The 21,136-nt window shown below is 39.5% G+C and overlaps 2 protein-coding genes across 2 annotated transcripts in view; one reads left to right on the forward strand and one right to left on the reverse strand.

The window, feature by feature from the left end:
- Positions 1 to 19,397, forward strand: part of LOC109034847 (gustatory receptor for sugar taste 64a) — a 39,028-nt gene extending 19,631 nt beyond the window's left edge. The window contains exons 3-11 of the mRNA XM_072300613.1: positions 1,712 to 1,938; positions 3,071 to 3,274; positions 4,144 to 4,268; positions 7,363 to 7,430; positions 7,477 to 7,639; positions 8,969 to 9,123; positions 11,668 to 11,833; positions 13,723 to 13,812; positions 19,094 to 19,397. Of these exons, the coding sequence (XP_072156714.1) occupies positions 1,712 to 1,938; positions 3,071 to 3,274; positions 4,144 to 4,268; positions 7,363 to 7,430; positions 7,477 to 7,639; positions 8,969 to 9,123; positions 11,668 to 11,833; positions 13,723 to 13,812; positions 19,094 to 19,183 (1,288 nt within the window). The 3' untranslated portion in view covers positions 19,184 to 19,397. The remainder of the gene's footprint in view (positions 1 to 1,711; positions 1,939 to 3,070; positions 3,275 to 4,143; positions 4,269 to 7,362; positions 7,431 to 7,476; positions 7,640 to 8,968; positions 9,124 to 11,667; positions 11,834 to 13,722; positions 13,813 to 19,093) is intronic.
- A 314-nt stretch (positions 19,398 to 19,711) lies between these two features.
- LOC109034914 (uncharacterized) overlaps positions 19,712 to 21,136 on the reverse strand; it is a 49,404-nt gene continuing 47,979 nt past the window's right edge. Inside the window, exon 5 of the mRNA XM_019048333.2 lies at positions 19,712 to 20,054. Within this exon, the coding sequence (XP_018903878.2) occupies positions 19,926 to 20,054 (129 nt within the window). The 3' untranslated portion in view covers positions 19,712 to 19,925. The remainder of the gene's footprint in view (positions 20,055 to 21,136) is intronic.

Here is a 21,136-nt window from a genome sequence, read left to right on the forward strand (position 1 = left end):
ACTCTCGAATGTTCATACGGCGTTCTTCCTCAGCACGGCAATGTAGGACAGAACGAGCACCGCGTTCCGCAACACCAAATCCACCAATCAAAATCTGCCAATCCAAGCCACCCTCTCCCTTCCTCCCCCTATGGCGCTTGGTTCCGTTTGATAGAAATACGTCCAATAGTGGGTCTTAGGGTCGATTTTGGCGAAAACTGCGGATTTGCAGTTGAATGCCGAAAAATTGGAATTTCTCGCCAAAAGCAGCCTTCAGGCCCATGTTCCGGCCAGTGTAGACCTGAAAAGAGATATACCCTGACTCTGTCTTACTCGGAACTACGCCAAGGACGGAAATTACGCAATCAAGAGGCGCTAAGACTTGCAAGAGCAAAGTGGTCCCCATGCAAGTCCACTGCTGCGCCAACTTACCGATGCGACCAGTTTTCCACACGACGCGCGACAAGAGGAGTGGAGAAACTATGAGCTGATTAAAAAAAAAAGAGCGCTGAAACATTTCATTCATTCCAGTCCGACGGCTAGTTGCAAGACTACCGAGTTGATCGATATTCGATTGCTTCGACTGAGTTAGCCTTCCTGTTAGACTTCATCGACGGAACTATCGATTCTCGAGGAGTCAAGGCGCATGATTCCGCACGTGTACGACTGGTACTCACGAACACTATTGCCAGATTTGTGGGCATACGCATTTTTTCCAACTTGTGAGATGGAAGCTCGGCTATCTTTGGCAGTTTAATGGGATTCAACAATAGGAATATTCAAAAAATAATGGGGTATAGTTCTATAGTTAATATTTGTTGATTTGAAAGTTTTTTTTTGCTTTATTTTGTAAGATACACAGCTATGCTTTGTTGATTGATTAACGTTTTGATTAAGTATAACATTTTTTATGTTAATCAATTTAAATTTAGTTCTTTAAATTTAGATACAAAAGTTATAATTTTTATTTATGGTTTAAGGATTTCTGGATTTTCCCCCTTTCTTGGATTTCTAATTAAATGATTGGTAATTAACTATTTTTGGTATCTTGGCTTTAAGTTTTTAGTAAGATTAATGATTCTAATATCGGTTTTGGCAGTATATTTTTATTTACAGAGATTTTTTTTGCTATATTGTTATTTAGTAAATGGGTAAAATGATATACGTGTAAATGTCTAAACTTTAAAACCACGTGCCTCAGTTCTGTTGTGACTTGGGTTCGTTTACATTGGGTCAACTTTGGAGCTCCATGATAGCCTAAAACCGATGGACCAATCAGAGAGCGGCACAGAGATGGCAATACTCTCCCGTATATAGGTGCTCCAGTCTTAACTTTACGTCTTTATTATGGACGGTTGGCAACTCCGCAAGTTCCGCACGCTCCGCACGGAGGCATGCGTCGAACGCGAGAGGCTGCGACGCACAGTGGATCGAGTCAGCGGGAGAGGTCGGACCAAATTCGGAAACTTTAAAAGCTTATGACGCCGTTCATAAAAAAACTTTGAGGTTTTAAAAGTGGTTCCAGTGGTTTCCTTGCGAAATTTTCTCTGAGAGGCATCCCTCAAAATTTAAAATGTGACGAAATAAAGATCAAAATTTGCGGTTTCGGTCAAAACTTTTATGTGCGGCCTCTCTGATTTGGCTAGACCCACTGTGCGGCGCTGCGTGCGGAGTGCGTTGCGTTGCGTTGCGTCTCTGATGAAGCGATCTCTAATTGCTTGATTACTTCTAGCCGCGGCATGCACCACTACTTCCGATGGGTCCTCCTGTGGGCCTCCTGCGCCGGGGTCTTCCCTGTCAGCGGCGTCCACCACGAGAACGTCTTCAAGCTGAGCTTCAGCTGGCTCTCGCCCTTCACCGTCTACTCGGTCGCCCTCCTCACCGGCTACGCCACCATCGAGATCATCTCCCTCGATTACACCATCCGCAACCTCAACGAGGACAGCCTCACCGCCAAAGGTACCTGCATCCGTAGAAGTAACAAGGAGGCTGTGCCCCCTGGCCGATGCGCGCTCTCTTAGGCCCACGTCGACAGAAGAACTACCAAAAAAATGAAAAGATTTTCATACTTGACTCTCATTCGTCCAATCTCCCTATGGCCGGGAGCGATTGGACCATTAAGAGTCGAATGAAAAAATCGGCATTTATTGGGGAGGTTTAAGGAAGCCCTCAAAACAGTAGCGACTCTTGAAAGGAGGCAATACTGCATTAAATTGTGAGTCGAACAATTGATCCTTGGTGAAACAGCTGGCGTCACATAGAATCGATATTTTTAATGGATTTAATGAAGGACAGCAGCGCTGCCAACTTGTAATCGCCACAGCCTCAAAATAGCGTCAGCAAAAAGGATAATTTTTGCCGACCTCGAGTAAAATGCAGCAGTTTAACTTTGGAACGGGATCCTTGCAAAGAATTACGATGATTAGTCACTGCAATAAGTACAAAATACATGGGGAAAAAATAAAAATGCTATGATTTTAAGAAACTTTTAGGCAAGTGCGAAGCTATAACATGTACGAAAAAACACAATATTGCCTTGTGAGCAAGGATAATATTTGCCCCTCAGGTTGCCCGTCCTCTACACCTCTATGGTAGTGAACGAGGTTTTATACTGCCGTGCTAAGAAAGAACGCCGTATGAGCCTTCAGACTTTGCCAAGTTTCCTCCGATTAAAACTGAAATTTCTGGGAAAATTGTGAATATTATTTTCTTAAATTTTCAGACAATTTTGTACACAATTTAATCCATAATATCTGAAAATTTCAAGGAAAAATATGCATGAATTTTGTCAAAAATACAGGTTTTTTCAAGGGAAATTTGGTAACTCTCGAATGTTTATACGGCGTTCTTATATGGACTAATCACCTTCAATGGTTTCTATTTTAATGGCTTTATTTATCGAGTATACATCAACTACATGCCTACGACCTCAGGTTTGAAGGAACACATGAGATTGTCGATTTTCCGATTTGAACAAGCTAATACATTCAATTAGCGAAAAGCACCGCAGGATCTTACTTTCACCTTTCTTCTTTAGGGGATGTTGCCTGAATAACTTGCTTTTGTCGATGTGTTTGGTTACTGATTTCAGGCGGGTTGAAAAAAGCGACTTCCGGTAGTATTTTCTACGGAAACGCATGTATCGCAACTTGCCTTTTCATCAGCCTGGCGAGACGATGGCCTGGCTTAGTGAGAGAGTGGCGAGGGGTTGAAATATCCATGGCCCGTTTCGGATCCCCAAAATTAGGTTGGCGTTTCGCTATGTGCACCATTCTGCTCATGGGACTGGCTTTTAGTAAGTTACCTTTTCCCTAGAATTTTAGATGCCTCATAGGAATCGATTTTGCCGAAAAATCAATTTTGAATCGTTTCTTGGAAAAAAATACTCTTGGACCCTGAATCTAGATTATTAAAATATTTGACAAGAAAATATAATCTTGATTCAAGTGGAGTTTTGCGTGAATCAAAAAGAACTCCGCTTGGTTCTCGATTCAAGCAAAAATCCGATTGAATCAAGAGTATTTTTTCTTGTCGACTTTTTTAGAGTCTGGATTCTGAATCCGTAAGAGACTTGTTTTTTAGTGTCTAGGAATTTGTACACGGAGCTCAGTTTTTGGGCTGGGATTCAGACTAGAAGCAAGATTTCAGTGGGCTTGAATTTGGTAAATGTTAACAACCTGTGGGAGTGGATATGAAGTATCATATCTCAGAATTCCGGGGATACGGCCTCTGGCCGCTTTGCAGTCTAACCCCTGATGCACTTCGCGCCTTAGGCGCTATGCGTGATGCGTGACTCTTATAATTTTATGCCATGGAGTATGACATGACCTTAGTGTCGTGAGATAGTAAAAATCAGATAAGGAACAGGTAGAACATACATCAGAATCTCTGGAAGTCATAAATATTTGTCCTTAAAAAGAAATAAAGTGGCAACCTGAAAATCGAGTAACTCGAACTGAAGTTCAGAAAAGCTCCATTACCTGAACTGAGAAGTTCGATGAGCCATATGAACCAAATTTTGATCGTTTTAAACGATGCCATTCCCTCCGTGTAAAGTTTAAAACATTTTTCATGCGTTTTATCTTTATAAAAAAGGACTTATCGCAGTCCATTTCTTGTAAGATTGTAAGATGTAACTCACTGCAGCTGTGGTGAATTTTCTAGCGGAACACGGACTTCATAATTGGCTGAATACACGCCCGGGTAGTAAAGATGACATTGCCGCGATGTCGTTCAACTCCACCGGAGAATCAGCAGAGAACGATGCACCTCATTTGATCGACCAATCGGTGAGAACGGAAACCCACCTCGATAATAAAGCGTTAAGACGTGACCATAAACTAGATGTGTAACATTCCATGACGCTCAAAATAAATTAAAGAAAACGATATCGAAACATTGCAATAGACTTTGAAAGCATTGAAAGTATTTTATGTCACATTTGGGACTGAAATTCAACGAAACATAACGATTCAAATTTTAAAAGTTCATACTTATTTTAAGCTACTCCATACGTCCTCTTTTGCTGACAAAGGCCTAAGGTCATAATGAATTCATCCAAAGAGACCGTGGAAAAACATTTAGTCCGATCGAAGGCGGCAGCTTGGAAAGTTCTCTATTAGATACATTCAGGAAAATTCACACGTACTCTCCAAAAATTATCTCATCTCTGAAAACCTTCATAAATTCAAAAATTATATAGTTATACATAACTATCCATATTAGAGAGCCAATTCGTAAAATGTATAAAATACTTACTCAATGAAACACTTTAAATGATGCACTCATAAAGAGAGCCCTTCAATATCAATATGACCTCTACCTCCAATAAAATACGGACGTGCTTAGCTCATGGTTATAAAATAAACCGGCCATTGATAACCCAGAAAAAGTTTGAGTCGACCCAAAACCAAAACCCTACACCCAGTTTTAATCAGGGTCATCTTCCTCTCACCCGCCTGCACCGACATTCACCGTGGACAGTAAAACATAAGAATCATCATCAACATGAAGGCTCTCACGCCTGGAGTATCACATTTCTGCAGGCTCGATTGCTTGATTACGTTTTCGTCAATTTTATTCAACGCATACGTAATGCGAACAACAAGGTCTACTCATTAAAACACCCCGCAGAAGAGCTCGTTATATCGGACCGCGTGAAACAGGACAATTGGGCATCATAAAGCAAATTTGATCTGTGGCATCGCTGGTTTTAGTGGTTTTGGGAGAATATGCTTAGGGAATAGGCTGTCGGGTAGATGGGTTGAGAGGGAAATTTGAAGAGCTAATGCGGATTCTCGGCCGATTATCGAAACCTAATCGATATCATACCGTATTACCTTAATCGCTATAGAATATTGAAGGAACAAGGTGGAGAAATGGTGCTGGGTCCACACCATTTCGCGGGAAAAACAAAGCCAAGAGGTTCCAAAAATTATAGTTAGAGTCAAAACTAAATTTTTTTGACTCTAATGAGTACCAGTATAAAACTAGGGGGGGGGGGGGTTCGCCGGGCGTTTGCCTTGAATATTAAGTTGAGGTCACGCCGAGAGATCTATACCGGTTTGGGTCTCTTTAGACCTCATCAGGAATATTGAAGGATAGGGCTCTATCGATGAAGGTCATTCGACAAAAAAATAAGGGTGCCATTTTTACCAAAACATAGAGAGAGGGGCTAAAGACGTTGAGGAAAATATTTTTTTGGGAGAGGTCGGTTTTTTGGGGCAAAAATTGTTTCAATTACTCAATAAACATCCATGCTTACAAGGAATCGGTTGATTTTCACCGTGTCTTTCTCTATTATTGGATGTATTAATGCCAAAAGGACCTAGAGAGAGAGACTAAGAAGGGCTAAAGGGAAAGATGGGGTGTGCTCGTGGCAGGACCGCCACAAGGGGGGGGATACTGGGTCTTTGGTACCGGGGCCCGTGACGCAGGTGACAAACCACTAGGAATTCATGTGTAACCCTTGTCTCGTAAGGAAAAGTGAAAAAATTACCCTAAAAATTCCGCAAAAGGTGAATAAAGGTTCAAAAACAAGCTAGGGCACTATAAAATGTTTCTTACCTTTTTTTAGAGATTTCTATCTATTTTCAAGATTTTGAGTATATGTAGAATGATATTTTTAGTAACTACGTTTCATTTTCTTCCGTTTTCGGATGCTAAGAGGCTCCTGCCTGAACATCCTCGACTTCAATGGCTCAACTTCCTTGCCATAGACGTACCCGAAAGGGGAGTCCAGGGAGGCCCGGCTCCCCCTAGAATTGAAAAGTATCATCTGCCCCCCTCAAAAAAAAAATGTATAGATGTTTTGAATGTAACAATTCGAAAGTATTTGGTGCTGAAAGTAAAAAAAAGGCGTAACTATTCTGCAGAAATTTAATGGAAAATCTCCATCATAAGAGCTTCAAATTGCGTCCAAATAGATTTAAAATTTCAAAAATTTTCCGGGGGAGGCCCCCGGACCCCCCTCTGTGCTAGAGGCCCGGGCCAGAAAACTGATACCAGGGCTCGAGATGGGATGTGACGGGCCTGTCTGCATTTAAATCTTCCATCACATTCTTCCGGCGCAATGATACAACTATTTGAACTCTCCGGAATGCGTGAGGTATCACGCCGCGTTTGAAGGCGTTTTCAAAACAGCCAGGCTCCGTTATCGGAATAATCGTTTTGCATAGTTCATATAATTTTGTTTCCATTTCTAACCACTTGTTTAATAATAATCCTCCAATAAAAACCACCCATTTGCTAAATACAATACTAGCTGAAGCGCCCTTACGCGCATTCATGACTGCAAAAATGTTAACGGAGATCGAAAAAGCCAGCGTGCATGATGGCTATTTCAATTGTAATCTTCCGTCGAATTTCTAAGGCGCAATGATACAACTATTTGAACTCTCCGGAAAGTGTGAGGTATCACGCCGCATTTGAAGGCGTTTTCAAATCAGCCAAGTTCCGATACCCGGATTATCGTTTTGCATAGTTCAGATTCTTTTGTTATACTCCGTGCCACTTGTTTATTTTTAATCCTCGTAGAAAAACCACCCATTTTTCTAAATACAATTCTAGCTGCAGCGCACTTCAGCTATGCATTCACCACAGCAAAAATGTCAAAGGAAATTGACACAGCCAGCGTGCATGGAGGCTATTTCCATTTAAATCTTCCGTCACATTCTTACGGCGCAATGATACAACTATTTGAACTCTCCGGAATGCGTGAGGTATCACGCCGCATTTGAAGGCGTTTTCAATAAGCAGCCAAGTTCCGTTATCGGAATAATCGTTTTACATAGTTCATATTATTTAGTTTCCATTTCTAACCACTTACTTCCTGTATAGTTTCATGCGAAAAGCAGGCGATTTCATCGGATGGTTTTTTTTCAGCTCACATTCAAGGGGTACTTGGAACGATTCGCACTGAAGACCCACTGGTACTTGTTCACGAGTTTAGAGTTTCACCGATCAAGTTACGTCACTCGTCATTTGGATCGTCACGAGTTTTAGAGATTATCACCCGATCAAAGGTTTCATCGTCATGTGGCTGAGCTTGTCCGCCACTTTTTTGTGGAATTTCACGGATCTGTTTATAATGCTTGTCAGCACCGCCCTAGCTGCACAATTCAAGCAGTTGACAGTCGCTCTCAGAGGTATTCGAGGCAAGGTTATTAACACTGATTAATAACTCAACAAACGATTGGAATTGGGAATAGTAGGAAAATGGGGTGTGAATACTATAAATAACTACGGGTCATTTTTAGATTTTATCTTTAAATTTAATCATGTCACTCTACATCAACAGGCTGAAAGTAATCTGGTCTTGACATAAACGATTTTTTGAAACCCCTTAGGGTCATAAAGGATTGAGTCATATTGATGGAAACGCGTATCTCGACTTGCGACACTGCAAACTCTCCGTTATAATTTATTTTTTTATTTATTTTTTTTTTATGAAAAAAACTCAACGTCGTTTCTTGAAAACTACCCTCGTTTTTTTCCCTGGGGGTGAACATTATTCTATGAAAATTTCAAGCAATGGTGGTGGTTCATTCTTCTTTGATCAAGTAAAATGGGAGCGGAGTTTTTGAAAACCGTCAAACGAGGTACGTGGTTTTGCAGTTTTACAGTCAATATATGCGTACGGAAAAAACAATTTTAAAAAATTCCTTAAATGTTCAAAGGACGAACAAAAAATCCCGCAGATTGTACTTTAGGACGAGGATGTTTTTGAGAAAGCTCAAGGTGGTTTTTCGATTTTAGACTGTTAGACAGTGAGACAGTTCTTTTCCCCTTTCGAACTATTTTATTTTTTACTTCAAGGTCCATAATATGCAATATCGCCAATGCAATGTAGCTGTAGTTATTGCACAGTGCTATGCATGTTTTGTGCGAAATTCACCGCAACAAGTCATAACTGCGGCGAGAATCGGCGGTCAATGGTCGCAAGCTTTTCATTTATACCGGGAGACTTTAACGCATGAGTAGAAAAAAAAGTCCAGAACCAGAAAAGTACATGAAATTTTTGACTGAAACTCCAAATTTTGACGTTTATTTCGTCACATTTTACATTAGGAGGGGTGTTTTCAAGAGAAAATTTCACGATAAAACCAATAGGATCACTTTCAGAACCTCAAAATTGTGTATAAAAGGAGTTAAAGGCTTTTAAAGTTTCCGAATTTTGTCCGACCTCTCCTATTGACTCGATCCACTGTGCGACGTTGCCAGCCTGAAGCCTCGCTTATCAATTGTTACAAGAGACCCACCTCAGTGAGCTGAATATTGAAATTGATAGACAAGGTTATAGACAAAGATGACATAGGGAAGATGCGAATAAGCGATCTAATTGGTTGAAATGTGTGGCTCCTATAGACTAAGGGAGAAAATGGTGAACTATAACGATAGGGTAACTATAACTATTCGGGACGAAGCGCTTGTGAATTAATTTTCGATGCGGGCGTTTTGGCGTGTCTAATGGGATCCTGGTCTTGTGCAGATGCTGTCGATGGTGGAATGGCGTGAGTACCGCGAGACGTACACCTCGCTGACGCACCTCGTCAAGACGGTCGACGAGAACATCAACACCATCATCACGCTCTCGGTCGCCGGGAACGTCTACTTCATCTGCGCCCAGCTCATCACCGAGATCGAGTAAGTTCACTCCGTCAAGGTCGCCGGAGCCCTCGCCAGCGAAGAAATCCCGCTTTGTTCCTCGCGATGCGCTCCGCTGAAACTTTCCCGGCCACGAAAAGCTCCGCTTACACCCGTGGGCAACGAGCTATAAAGGTTCCGGCTACGTCAGCTCGGCGGGCTCATCCTTGAAATTTATAGACAAAGCCATAGACAGAGGAGACATAAGGGGTACAGAGCGATCCTGTTGGTTGAAATGGGTGATTTTTACAGACTGAGGGGGTAAATGATAGTCTAACTGTGGGGTCTCTCGTGAGTTGCCGTTAGTTAGTCTATTACCAGCCTTCTTTGTCCATTGCAACCACTTGCTTCCACCAATAGGATCCCTCCATATCCTTTTTCTCATCTTTGCCAATTGCTTTGTCGATCGATTTCAATAATCAGGGCTGATTTTTGAAATTTATAGACAAAGCCATAGGCAGAGGAAACAAATGGGATATGGAGGGATCCTATTGGTGGAAGCAAGTGGTTGCGATGGACAAAGAAAGCTGGTAATACACTGACTAAGGGCAACCCTCGAGAGACCCTATACTTCTGCCATCCAAAATAAAAACACCGTGCCTCCATTCGACATTTTTTCTTTTTTTTTCTGCCAAAATACTATTTTTAAAAAAAACTAGGACATCATATTCATCCTTCATGTTTTCGAGTCGATTTTGACACACCATTCGGAACTCAAAGTAAAAAAATTAAGATTTTCCTAACCTAAATTAGATTTTCTTTTATTAGAGCAGTATGTGTAGAAGAAAAATACAAAATTCGTAATGGAGTTACAGCATTTTTGCTGTGGACGGTAGGTAGTGTTAGTCTGTCATTACCCCCTTAGTTTGAAGAATCACCCATTTCAACCAACAGGCTCGCTCCATACTCCCTTTGTCTTCTTTGTCTATCGCTTTATCTATCAATTTGAACAATCAGCCCGCTGGTGTCATTCTTGAGAGTAACACGAAATAACTATCTCATTTCCATTAGACACAAGCAGCATTTTTTTAACGGAAAATCACGATATTTTGAAATTCAGTTTCAATTTTTTTACGATTTTTTGGCGACAAAATTGCTGAGATTATCAACATTTGAGCGATTATCCTCGACTATCCTCGATGGATGCTTTAAAATTTCAAAAATTTTCTGGAAGAAGCCCAGGGCCGGATTTGCCTACTTGCCGCCCCCTTTTCATTCGTTTTGAAACATCAATAAAAACCATCAAGTGAACGTGCCAGCGGGGGTGGGGTGCATTAGACGTGTTGGAAACATTTTATGGGAAAGCCCTGTCAACACTACTAGCAAAAATTCATCGAACTTTGCGCGAACGTTAAGTTTCGTAAACCTATCTCTGCGTGGACAAGGCCTTCCACTCATAAGAAATGAACGGAAAAATTATGAAAGAACAAACATACATGTGGTTTAATGATTTTAACTTCCGCCGCCGCGCCGCGCAGACCGCACCGTGTTTGGTGCAATGCGTGAAGTATTCCGACAGTTTTGTAGGCGCTATGAGTTTCACGCCGACGACCGCTGCTGAACGCACGTGTTTGGCGCAATGCGTGAAGTATTCATGCATTTTTGTAGGCGCTATCCGTTTCACGCTGACCGCAGGAACCGCACTGTGTTTGATGCAATGCGTGAAGTATTCGTGCAGTCTTGTAGGAATGTATGCGCTAATATGTGTTACATGCCGACCGCTGCGCTGAGGGCTTCTCCTTTTCATCTCAAGTCCTCGTCATCTTTTCTCTCAGTCGCGCCGTTCCTGGCCAAATTGCGTGTTTGGTCTCTCTCTTAACTCAATTAATTAAAGGTGCTGTCTCTTGTATCATCGAAAGACGACACAATTAGAAATTACTATACGAGCTCACACAACTCGGATTCGTGGTGAAAAATCCGAAATAAGAAGAAGATGGAAGCTTGGTGCTCGTACTCTCAGGAAATGAGAGAATTTGTTTGTAATTTTTTTCTAAATCCGATTTTTTTTTATACCTACATCTAAAAAAATTGCAAAATTTGCCGCCTCCTAGATTTGCCGCCATGGGCCGCGGCCCATGTGGCCACCCCCGTAATCCGGCCCTGAAGAAGCCCCCCGGATCTCCTCCTTGGCCCTCGTTATTTTTTCAATTGGACGTATTTCTGCCAAACGGAACTACATGCATTATGATGTGAGCCCTGTTATGCATAATTCTTATGGGTCTCTGGGCTCATGCCTTATTGCGCATAGTTCCGTTTGGCAGAAATACGTCCAATTGGTAAATTCCGCTAGCCAGTGAGCCCCTGCAAAACGGGAGGTTTGTGATAGAACGAACAGAATCTTTAAGCTTTCGTGACAAGCACGATGGTATACCTTTGGTCGTATCAATCAACTTCAAAGCGTTCGGGAAGGCTTTAAATTTTAGACGTCACGTCGATATAATACTTGATTACGTGTAAAAGATGCATCCTTCATTCGCCTGAAGAAAAATTTTCCATGATTATTTCCATTCTTGCATCGATTTGAATTATGATTCTTTTCCACAGTTCTATCACCCATAGTTACTTCCGGACGTTATTTTATTTGTACTCCTTCCTGTTCCTGGTTTTCCGCACGACGGCCGTAGTCATGTTGGCTGCAGAGATCCACGACGAAAGCTCCAAAATCGTCCCAGAGCTTTTTTTCTGCCCGTATCAGAGCTACTGTCTAGAGGTAGTTTTTTTCCTGAAAAATTTGAACTTATGCAAGTTCTATTTAAATATTTTTGGAGAAGACACTTATCATATATGCATACATTGCAACAAATACTAGTAGAAATTACAATTTTTGTCATACCTCAAAACAATCCACTGCAGTTTTTTCTACAGTATTCCGGATTTTTTCTTCAAGAGAAAAGTCGCTTGGACCTAGAGTCCAGACTCTTAAAAACATGGACAAGAAAAAATACTCTTGATTCAATCGGACTTTTTGCTTGCAGGAAATCCGCCTAAATCAAGAGGCCAGGCTCTTCGATTCAAGGAAAGTCGGATAGAATCATGAGTATTTTTTCTTGTCAATGTTATTAAGAGTCTGGACTCTAGATCTGAGCGACTTTTTTTCCAGTGCGATGTAGCCGCGGTGAATCGGATGGCTAAGAAATGTAATCACCTATCTGACAATTTTAGCCAAAATAAGTTAGCGATGGTGCCACAAATAAAGCTTAATTTCGAACCTTGACAATGAATAGGTCAAATGAATTCAAAAATCAGCAGCCAATGGCTTCAAGATTTTTCTTGCGCACTGGAGACTTAAACGCAGAGGTAGAAAAAACAACTACATACACTTCATCGTTAGCTTCATATTTTATGTCAAATGGTCCACTGGCTTAGAAACCCTGGTCATATTTTTAAAAACTCGCGAAGCAAATTGCTTACCTCGACATTCACCAGTCATTGTAAGACAAAATTTGATACTTGCATGATCAAACATTACTAGGCGAAAAGTAGCGTTGAACTCTGGAGGTAATTTTTACGTCACCCGTGATTTCATCGCTTAGATTAATTGTTAGTGTGAAATCTCTGACATATCGTCGTCTCCCTCACGAAAGCACGTAACTTAATTCCAAAGTTGCCAAATTTACCATCAATTTCATTTTTACAAGGAGACTCCTGGACACGTTTGCCTGAAAATTTCACTGATTTTTCCTTTGATCTCGGGCAAGAATCAGAAAAAATGTAGAAAAAAATTGCACAGGTGCTTCCTTGCAAAAAAATATGTTTTCAGTCTATTTGGCAACTTTGAGGTAAACTTACGTTCCTCCGTTCGGGAATTAACGATATATTTTTTGTTTTAATCGTTTATTTTGTAAAATGCAATAAATTTACAAAATCAGAGGGGTATCAACTTAACACTGCTTCCCATAGTTTACAACTTAAAGAGATAATTCTTTTACAGCTTAAATATTAATATATTCTGCTACTGAGGGCTTAGAACTAATTTTAAGTGTCCCACTTGCAAAGCTTAATACGAGAAAACCCTTTACAACGATATATTGGATTACATCCTGCAATAAGGAACCACTATTTCGGGCTCATTTTGGAAACAACATATCGACGGTGCAAGTCGGCAATCACATAACTCGTTTGCGGTGTCTGAAAATCTCCGCAACTATGTTATTTTTTTAAAGGAGAACAAATGGACGTGATTCCTTGAAGTTTTTGCAGAATTTTCCTCGCACATAGAAGAAAAATCACTGCATTTAAAGAATTACCGTTGAGTTGTTTTCCGTTCAACAAATAAAGTATGACAGGAAGTCTGCGACGTCGCAAACCGAGTTATGTGATTGCCGACTTTCACCGTCCATATGTATCATCAGTTTCCCTACGCAGAAAAGTGCTTTTATGGAAAAGTCAGAAATAGTGGTTCCTCATTGCAAAATGTAATCCTATTGTCCCTCTTATTAACCGATTGGTTCCGTTCTTTTTGGTCTCATCAACTTATCCACCTCGCCGAATTAATTCATTGCATCACTGAACATGTGTTCCGATCGGAGCTATGCTAAATAGGCGAGTGCGTTCGGTACGTAAATCCGTAACTTATTTTCCTCGTGATTCTCATTCCAGACGCAGAGATTCCTCCAAGAGGCCACTTCCGATTACGTCTCGCTGACCGGCCTGAATATGTTCTCGGTTACGCGAAACTTCTTACTCGGGGTGAGTTGAATGAGCATCTTCCGTCCGTCTGGTCCCATTCTAAAAAGGAACCGCGCGAATGTTTGGATTCGCCGGGAAACCAATTACATCGATGCGTCTCGCACGATGAGGCAATCTGGGTCGCCGAGCCAAATCCGACGGATAAACAGAGTTGTCAAATTGCTCAAGGGAAAAAGTCTCCATGCTTGGGAATCGAATGTGTAATTTGCGCTGGTCGCAAAATCGCGTTTTAAGAGATCAAGTTCTCAGAAAGTTTGTGGGGGGGGGGGGGGCGCCATAAGTCAAATTGTGATAAAAAAAAATTGTAAAAATTTTTTTATAAAACGTTTTCAGATTCTACAGGGAATTCTGATCTACAGGAAAGGAAAGTCATTGGAATGATAAACAGTATTCTTTGACGGGATGTTGAATTTTTTAGCCTACGTGCGTTACAAATCAGCATAAAGCTGAAAATCTCAATACAGAGGTAAAAAGCTTATATGAGCTCAATTTTCCCTCAAAGAGATACGCTGTTTGGTGCAACACTAGTAACAACCATTCAGGAAGACAATACTGCGGACGCGTTTCGGCCTTATCCTCAGTGCAGCGCAGCGCGCAGCCTCCTGAATTTTCTACTACCAAGCAAATGGTCGTCACTAATGTTGCACCAAACAGCGTGTCTCTTTGAGGGAAAATTGTGCTCATATGAGCTTTTTCCCCTCTGTATTGAGATTTTCAGCTTAATGCTGATTATTAATGCACGGTCGCTAAAAATTCCCAACATACTATCTTACGACCCGTGCGTTTACCGGAATCGGTTTGACTGTTCTTTGGGACCAGACTATAACGATGGCTAACGAACGATACCACCTATCTGCAAACTGACAAATTTGCAGAACGGAGAAGAAACTTCCCCATTTTATAAATTTAAGGTTGCCGGCCAGGTTGGCCTAGTGGTCAGCGCGTCTGACTCTAGGCCAATAGGTCCCGGGTTCGAATCCCGGTGGTGGCGACAAATTTTCATGGAACTGACGAGTGGATCTGCAGAAACAGATTCCACTCGGCCTTAATCCCTGAAAATTTGAAAGTCTGGAGCATGGATGTGCCTAAATCCCATGATGTCTAAGGACAATAAATACTGTCTATCGATGGCTGTAGGTTCCAACGGAATATAAGCCACTAAACCAGCAAAAAAAAAAAAAAAAAAAAAAAAAAAAATTTAAGGTTAGATTTGCAATTTTTTCATACATTACAGCGTCATTGCAGCACTTCTCTGCAGAATTGGAAAAATTAAAATCATCAGCTTGCGTATTTTACACGTAGAACTCGGCGAAGTCGCAAACTCATTTTCGTCCAAATTGTCAGTTAAGCGGTATCGTTCGTTAGTTCTCGATATCTAAAATTAACGAAAAGAGAATTTACAACTCCATAATCAAAAGCATACAACCTATGGCAGAGAGATATGGCAGTTGAAGGTACGGTTCCTGGACATTCCTGAGGCAAACGAGATGGACTTTTGGCGTAGCTCGGCTGGAGTGTAGAGGAAGGAGCACGTTCGGAATGAAAGGATACGGGAAATTATGGGCGTCAAAAACAACATAGTGCATGACATTTTCAAGAAGCAGCTTGTTTGGTATGGACATGTGCAAAGGATGCCAGATGATAGGTTGCCTATGGAGGTTCTGGATTGGGTTCCCCCTGGCAGAAAACGCAGAGGACACCCTGCCAAATCGTAAATTGATGGAATAAGGCAGGAAATGAGGAGATGCGATTTGCCGGAGGAGCTCTGGCAGGATCGCTATCTGTGGCGGTTGGGTGTCGCAGAGCGCACGAAGGCTGAATTAGAGCGGTAGATTAGTACTGCCGTGCTACGGAAATACGCCGTAGGAGCATTCGAATGTTGTCAAAGTTCCTTTCAGAAAATATTTATTTTTGAGGAAAATTGTGCGTATTGTTCCTTGAAATTTTCAGATGTTTTTAAGTAAATTGCGAACAAAGTTCTCTGAAAAATTGAGAGAAAAATACTTCCGAATTTTCTCGAAAATTTGTGATTTATCAAACGCCGTATGAACCTGCAGGCTTTGCCAAATTTCCTCGGGAAAATCACTAATTTCCAGGAACATTTTTGAATATTTTTCCGCCAATTTCTCAGATAATTTTGTTTGTAATTTGATCTAAAGTGTCCGAAAATTCTGAGTAAAAATAATCATAATTTTCCTCAAAAATGAAAATTTTATCCAAGGAAATTCGGCAACTCTCGAATCTTCTTACGGCGTTCTTCCTTAGCACGGCAGAGTAGTAGTAGCAGCTTTCAGATTGGTAAAAAATAATAATTTATCAGGCAAGACACCTATAGATTATCCGTCTAATATCAACGGAATTATCACACCTCGAAAAACACGATGTATGACGCCATGCATCATGTTGGTACATACCATGGTTTCTTCCATCATGGATCCATCATGATGCTATTCGGAACTACAATGTCTTGGCAAAGCTTAGTTTAGAGACACCGTATGCGCCATTAGTTTCCCTATGTACATACGTGTTTTTACACAGCCAGAAACTGCAGCTCCTAATTGCAAAATGTATATAGTCCAATTAGTGATACAACATCTGTATTTGCTCATCATGAAACACGAATAAGATCAAAGCACCGTCCGTATGCGCCGCGGTGGCGATGATGTCGTTTGCGTGCTAGACGGAGAATTTTCCGCACATGGGAGAAGCGGTATGTTCAAAGGATTAGAATTTCCAACTTTTCGAAATAAATGAGGGGACGGTATACCAAAGAAAAAATGTCGACTAAAAATAACTTGATTTTTGACGCATTGACACTCTCGGTGGGGGTAATCAGCGCATTGATAGAATGCATCAGTAAATTATCCACAACATACGCTGAAAGAAAAAAGAATCTTAAATTTGCCGCCAAGAAATATTTTTTCTTGAATCCATACCGTTGTTATTTAATTTAAGCTAGTTTTTTACTTCACCGAAACATTTTATTCTTATTTCTAGAAAAATTGAGCTTGAATCTAGTTGAAAAGAACTCTTGGCAGCAAATTCAAGAATCATCAGACTTAAGCAAAGCACCTTTTTTTAGTGTGCCAAGTCAGCGTACACGGTAATACGGCAATATTCTGCCAAGCTGAGGAAGAACGTCGTATGAGCCCTCAGGCGATGTCAAATTTCCTTTCATAAAATATGAATTTTCAAGGGATTCTGTGAACATTTTTCTTTGAATTTTTTACAGAAAAGAGAGAATTTTATTCGCAACCAGATCTCAATCTTCTGAAAATTTCAAGGGAAAATACTCATAACTCTCCTCAAAATTAAACATTTAATCGGAGGAAATTTGGCAACTCTCAAATGTTTATACGGCGTTTTTCCTTAGCATAGCAGTATTTAAATGACTATAGGATTATGAATACCTTCATCAAGAATATTGCATCACTGTCAAAAACCAAGTGCAATACTGCTGGAACCTACCCTACTTTTCTCAATAATTAGTTAATGTCTCATTCTTTATTATTTTTCTTCATTATTTCTTTTTTCCCTTTATTTCTATTTTTTTTAAATTTCTCCATTTTCAATTATTTTATTATTTATTGTTAAGTGCAAAAAGTGGCTCATCTAAAAATGAACTTGTTTCTTTTTCGTAACAACTGATCAACTTCGAATCCTCGCAACAGAACAGTCAATACAGCCGTGCTAAGTAAAAACGCTGTATAAGCATTTGAATGTTGCCAAACTTATTCTTTGAAAAACTTCATTTCTGAAGAAAGTTATGAATATTTTGCCTTGAAGTTTTCAGATTTTTAAAATCAAACTACGAGTGAGATCCTCTCAAAAATCGGAAGAGAAATATTCACAAATTACCCTGAAAGTTCGTGATTTGTCGAACTGAAGTTGGCAACACCTGATGGCTCTTACGGCGTTTTTACTTAGCGCGGCAGAATAGTTCATCTTGTTTCAAAAAATGCGGTACGCTTCTTGGATGAATGAGTACATGAAATATAATATCCTGATGGGGTGCGTTACATAAGCTTCGAGGAAATTCGGTGGATCATCCTAAATTTGGCAACGCTTCGAACGGGTGAGCTTTGAGCTTTCCTCAATCTGCGCGGATGCATCGAATGGCACCTGCCAATCGTGAGCTTTGCGTAACCCCGGTTGAAAGTTCCGGTCGGAACTCGATCAGATAATTTCGATTTCAGTGCGCCTCTAAAGAGACGCACGGTAGAAGTGGCGTGTAGCAGTGTACCTCGTAGGATAGCTTGAATTACCCTATTTGGAATTCAGAACTTGGTAGTGGAACTTCGGCGCTCCTGAGTGCATTGAAAAAAATTATTGTAAACATGTGTTTAGATTGAAAGAACAATTTCTTTGATTGAGAGGAATTTCTTTCAGAGTAAAGACATTTAGTCGTACTAGGTATTCAAAGAAATTAAGTCTTGAGTGACATACATGTTTTTCTAATTATAATTCGTTGGTTTCGAGTGAAAAAAGCGATTTTGTCATCGATGACCAAGTTAAAATTCTTTAAATTAAAAAAAAACTTCATTTGATTCAACGATAAAAAAAAAATGTATCTTTTACTGAAATTTAATTGAGGCATGGTTGATTATTTTGAATCATGAGCAAATTGTAGAGCACAAAATATGTAAAATCTAGTCGATTGTGTAGAACAATACGCATTTATTTTACGGCCCACTATGATAGAATAAAGAGCTTATCTGCTTATCATGTATCCGGTCACTTTTGTTAATTGCACCACATAAGTTATGAATTTGAATTGTGCTTCGAAAATTGACCAATTGACCTAGTCATTTCATGGTTTCGAGTGAAAAAAGCGATTTTGTCATCGATGACCAAGTTAAAATTCTTTAAATTAAAAAAAAACTTCATTTGATTCAACGATAAAAAAAAAATGTATCTTTTACTGAAATTTAATTGAGGCATGGTTGATTATTTTGAATCATGAGCAAATTGCAGAGCACAAAATATGTAAAATTTAGTCGATTGTGTAGAACAATACGCATATTTTACGGCCCACTATGATAGAATAAAGAGCTTATCTGCTTATCATGTATCCGGTCACTTTTGTTAATTGCACCACATAAGTTATGAATTTGAATTGTGCTTCGAAAATTGACCAATTGACCTAGTCATTTTCTATTACTTTCATCTCGTTCTCTGCTCTTTTCGAACTTTATATTTTAGCCCATTTGTCATGTGTCTTGCTGATTTGTAGTTCGTCAATGTGGCCGCACAAATAAATTTATGATTTTTTTTTTTTTAGATTGTTGGTGCGATTTTGACTTACGAGATTGTCCTGATTCAATTGCAACAACCTAAAGAAAAACCGGTAGTTGTGATGGGAAATTTTTAATTTATTCAAAATAGCCGCTGTCAAAATTCAATCTCGCTGACCCATTCGTACAATAGACAAACTACATTGAACACGCATTCTGTAAATTTCTGTTTATAAAAAACAAAAGGTTTTGTTCCTTAAGTTCCTTCCTTTAATAAAAGTTACATATTATTCTCTTCTCAGGCACAAAAAATAAATTATTTACATAATAAACTCTGATTCGTTCCTTTGATATGTTTCAGCATTCCTTTTTCCTGGCCATAATAAAACCATCCTCTCCAATTGATAATGAAAGTTGCGAGACACGTATTTCGATCTTAACGTTTCAAAATCTGTTTTTCGTTGATTGTGTTTTTCAAAGAGAATGTGAAAAACGCAGTTGTTTGAAATTTTCACAGAATATTTGAATAAGAATATTATAAGAATATTTGAAAATTCAAAAAATGTATTTTTGTAATTTCATCGTCATAATTTCCGGGAGTAATAAATATCGTTTTCATATGTGTCCTGGTACCACAACTCTAATGGAAGAAAACATCGAAAAAGTTAGTTTTATAAATACTTATTTATTACAAAAAGATTGAGAAATACATTACACACAAATAATATATAAATAAAGTCCAATGGCCTCTGATGAGTAATTGTAAACTTAACCTATTTGGTCTCGGAATGGATGGCATGAAACGGGAGAAAGTCAATATTTACAAAAGAAATTAAAGACAGACAGAAAGTTCTGTCCCTTGCAATTCTATTCAGTCCCTTATCGACCCTTTGGTTGACAAGGTGTCATGTGCCATGGGTTGCATTCACTGGTTTTGGCGTCAAATCTTGTTCCAACTGGACACAAGAATGATTCTTTTTGTCCATCGTAATGACATAAGTGGAACACCTGAAACACACAATATGCTTTGATTAGTTTGTTATATAAAATTGTTATATAAAATATTATAGCGTTGAAATAAATACAACAAAGAAAAAAACAAATCAATGCGGAGGAGACTATGGGAGCCCCCCTCTGAATTGGACTAAATTTTGTAATTGGGAGCTGCAATTTCTTGCTAATACGTAAAACTACTCATGTGCATTGGAAAACTAATAGTACTTTCATGGTTCCTTTACTCAGTCAGGAATTGTAGTTCTTAATTGCAAAATTTAGTTCAATTATATACTCTTAGATGAAAGACAATTATATACTGCCGTAGATCATAAAAATCAGACAAAATCTGCATCAATTTTAACAATTTCCTACTCGCAGGAGAAAACTAATCCTCACTTTCAAGCTCCGAATGCGAGCTCAAACTGCTTACTGTGTGTTTTTTTTTTTTTTTTTTTTTTTTTTTTTTTTTTTTTTTTTTCTTTTCCTGTTGTTTAATGACCTTGTGACTACTGTGATTTTCTGGTTAGAGTATGGAAAATCGCCTTCATTTGTGCAATATACGTCACTACCAGACTTCTGAACAAGAATGGTTGCTAGAATATACGGCCTTCGTGAATGTTGAATATCGCTACAGTTTTTGATGTGTTACGTTCACGTTGGCCTTAATGTCGGTGCATCATCTTTCAAGCAATCTCATCTTTTATATTCCAATCGATGATTTCATAACTGCGGCTCAAAGCACAATAAATACGTGGCCACGGCCGGAGAGAAGGGGTGGCTTCCAGGACTTTATGTCCACCTACATTTCGTCCATTAAATAAATGTCCACCGCTATTTATGTCCACTAAACATTAAGTCCAGTCTATGTTAAGTCCACATGATTTAATGTCCAACCATGAATATGTCCAAAATTGTCCAAATTGTGGACATGTTATGTCCACATTTTTTTCTTCTCATTTAAATGACAGGAACCACCTCAAAAATAAATGCATACTACTACTACCTTCATTCTTAAAAACATTTCATTCATGAATCAAGTCATGAAAGAGAACAGACTCTAAGAGCAGATAAAAACGTATGTTCATGTGTACACT

Source organism: Bemisia tabaci, chromosome 5 (genome assembly GCF_918797505.1).
Source record: "Bemisia tabaci chromosome 5, PGI_BMITA_v3".
Lineage (NCBI taxonomy): Eukaryota > Metazoa > Arthropoda > Insecta > Hemiptera > Aleyrodidae > Bemisia > Bemisia tabaci.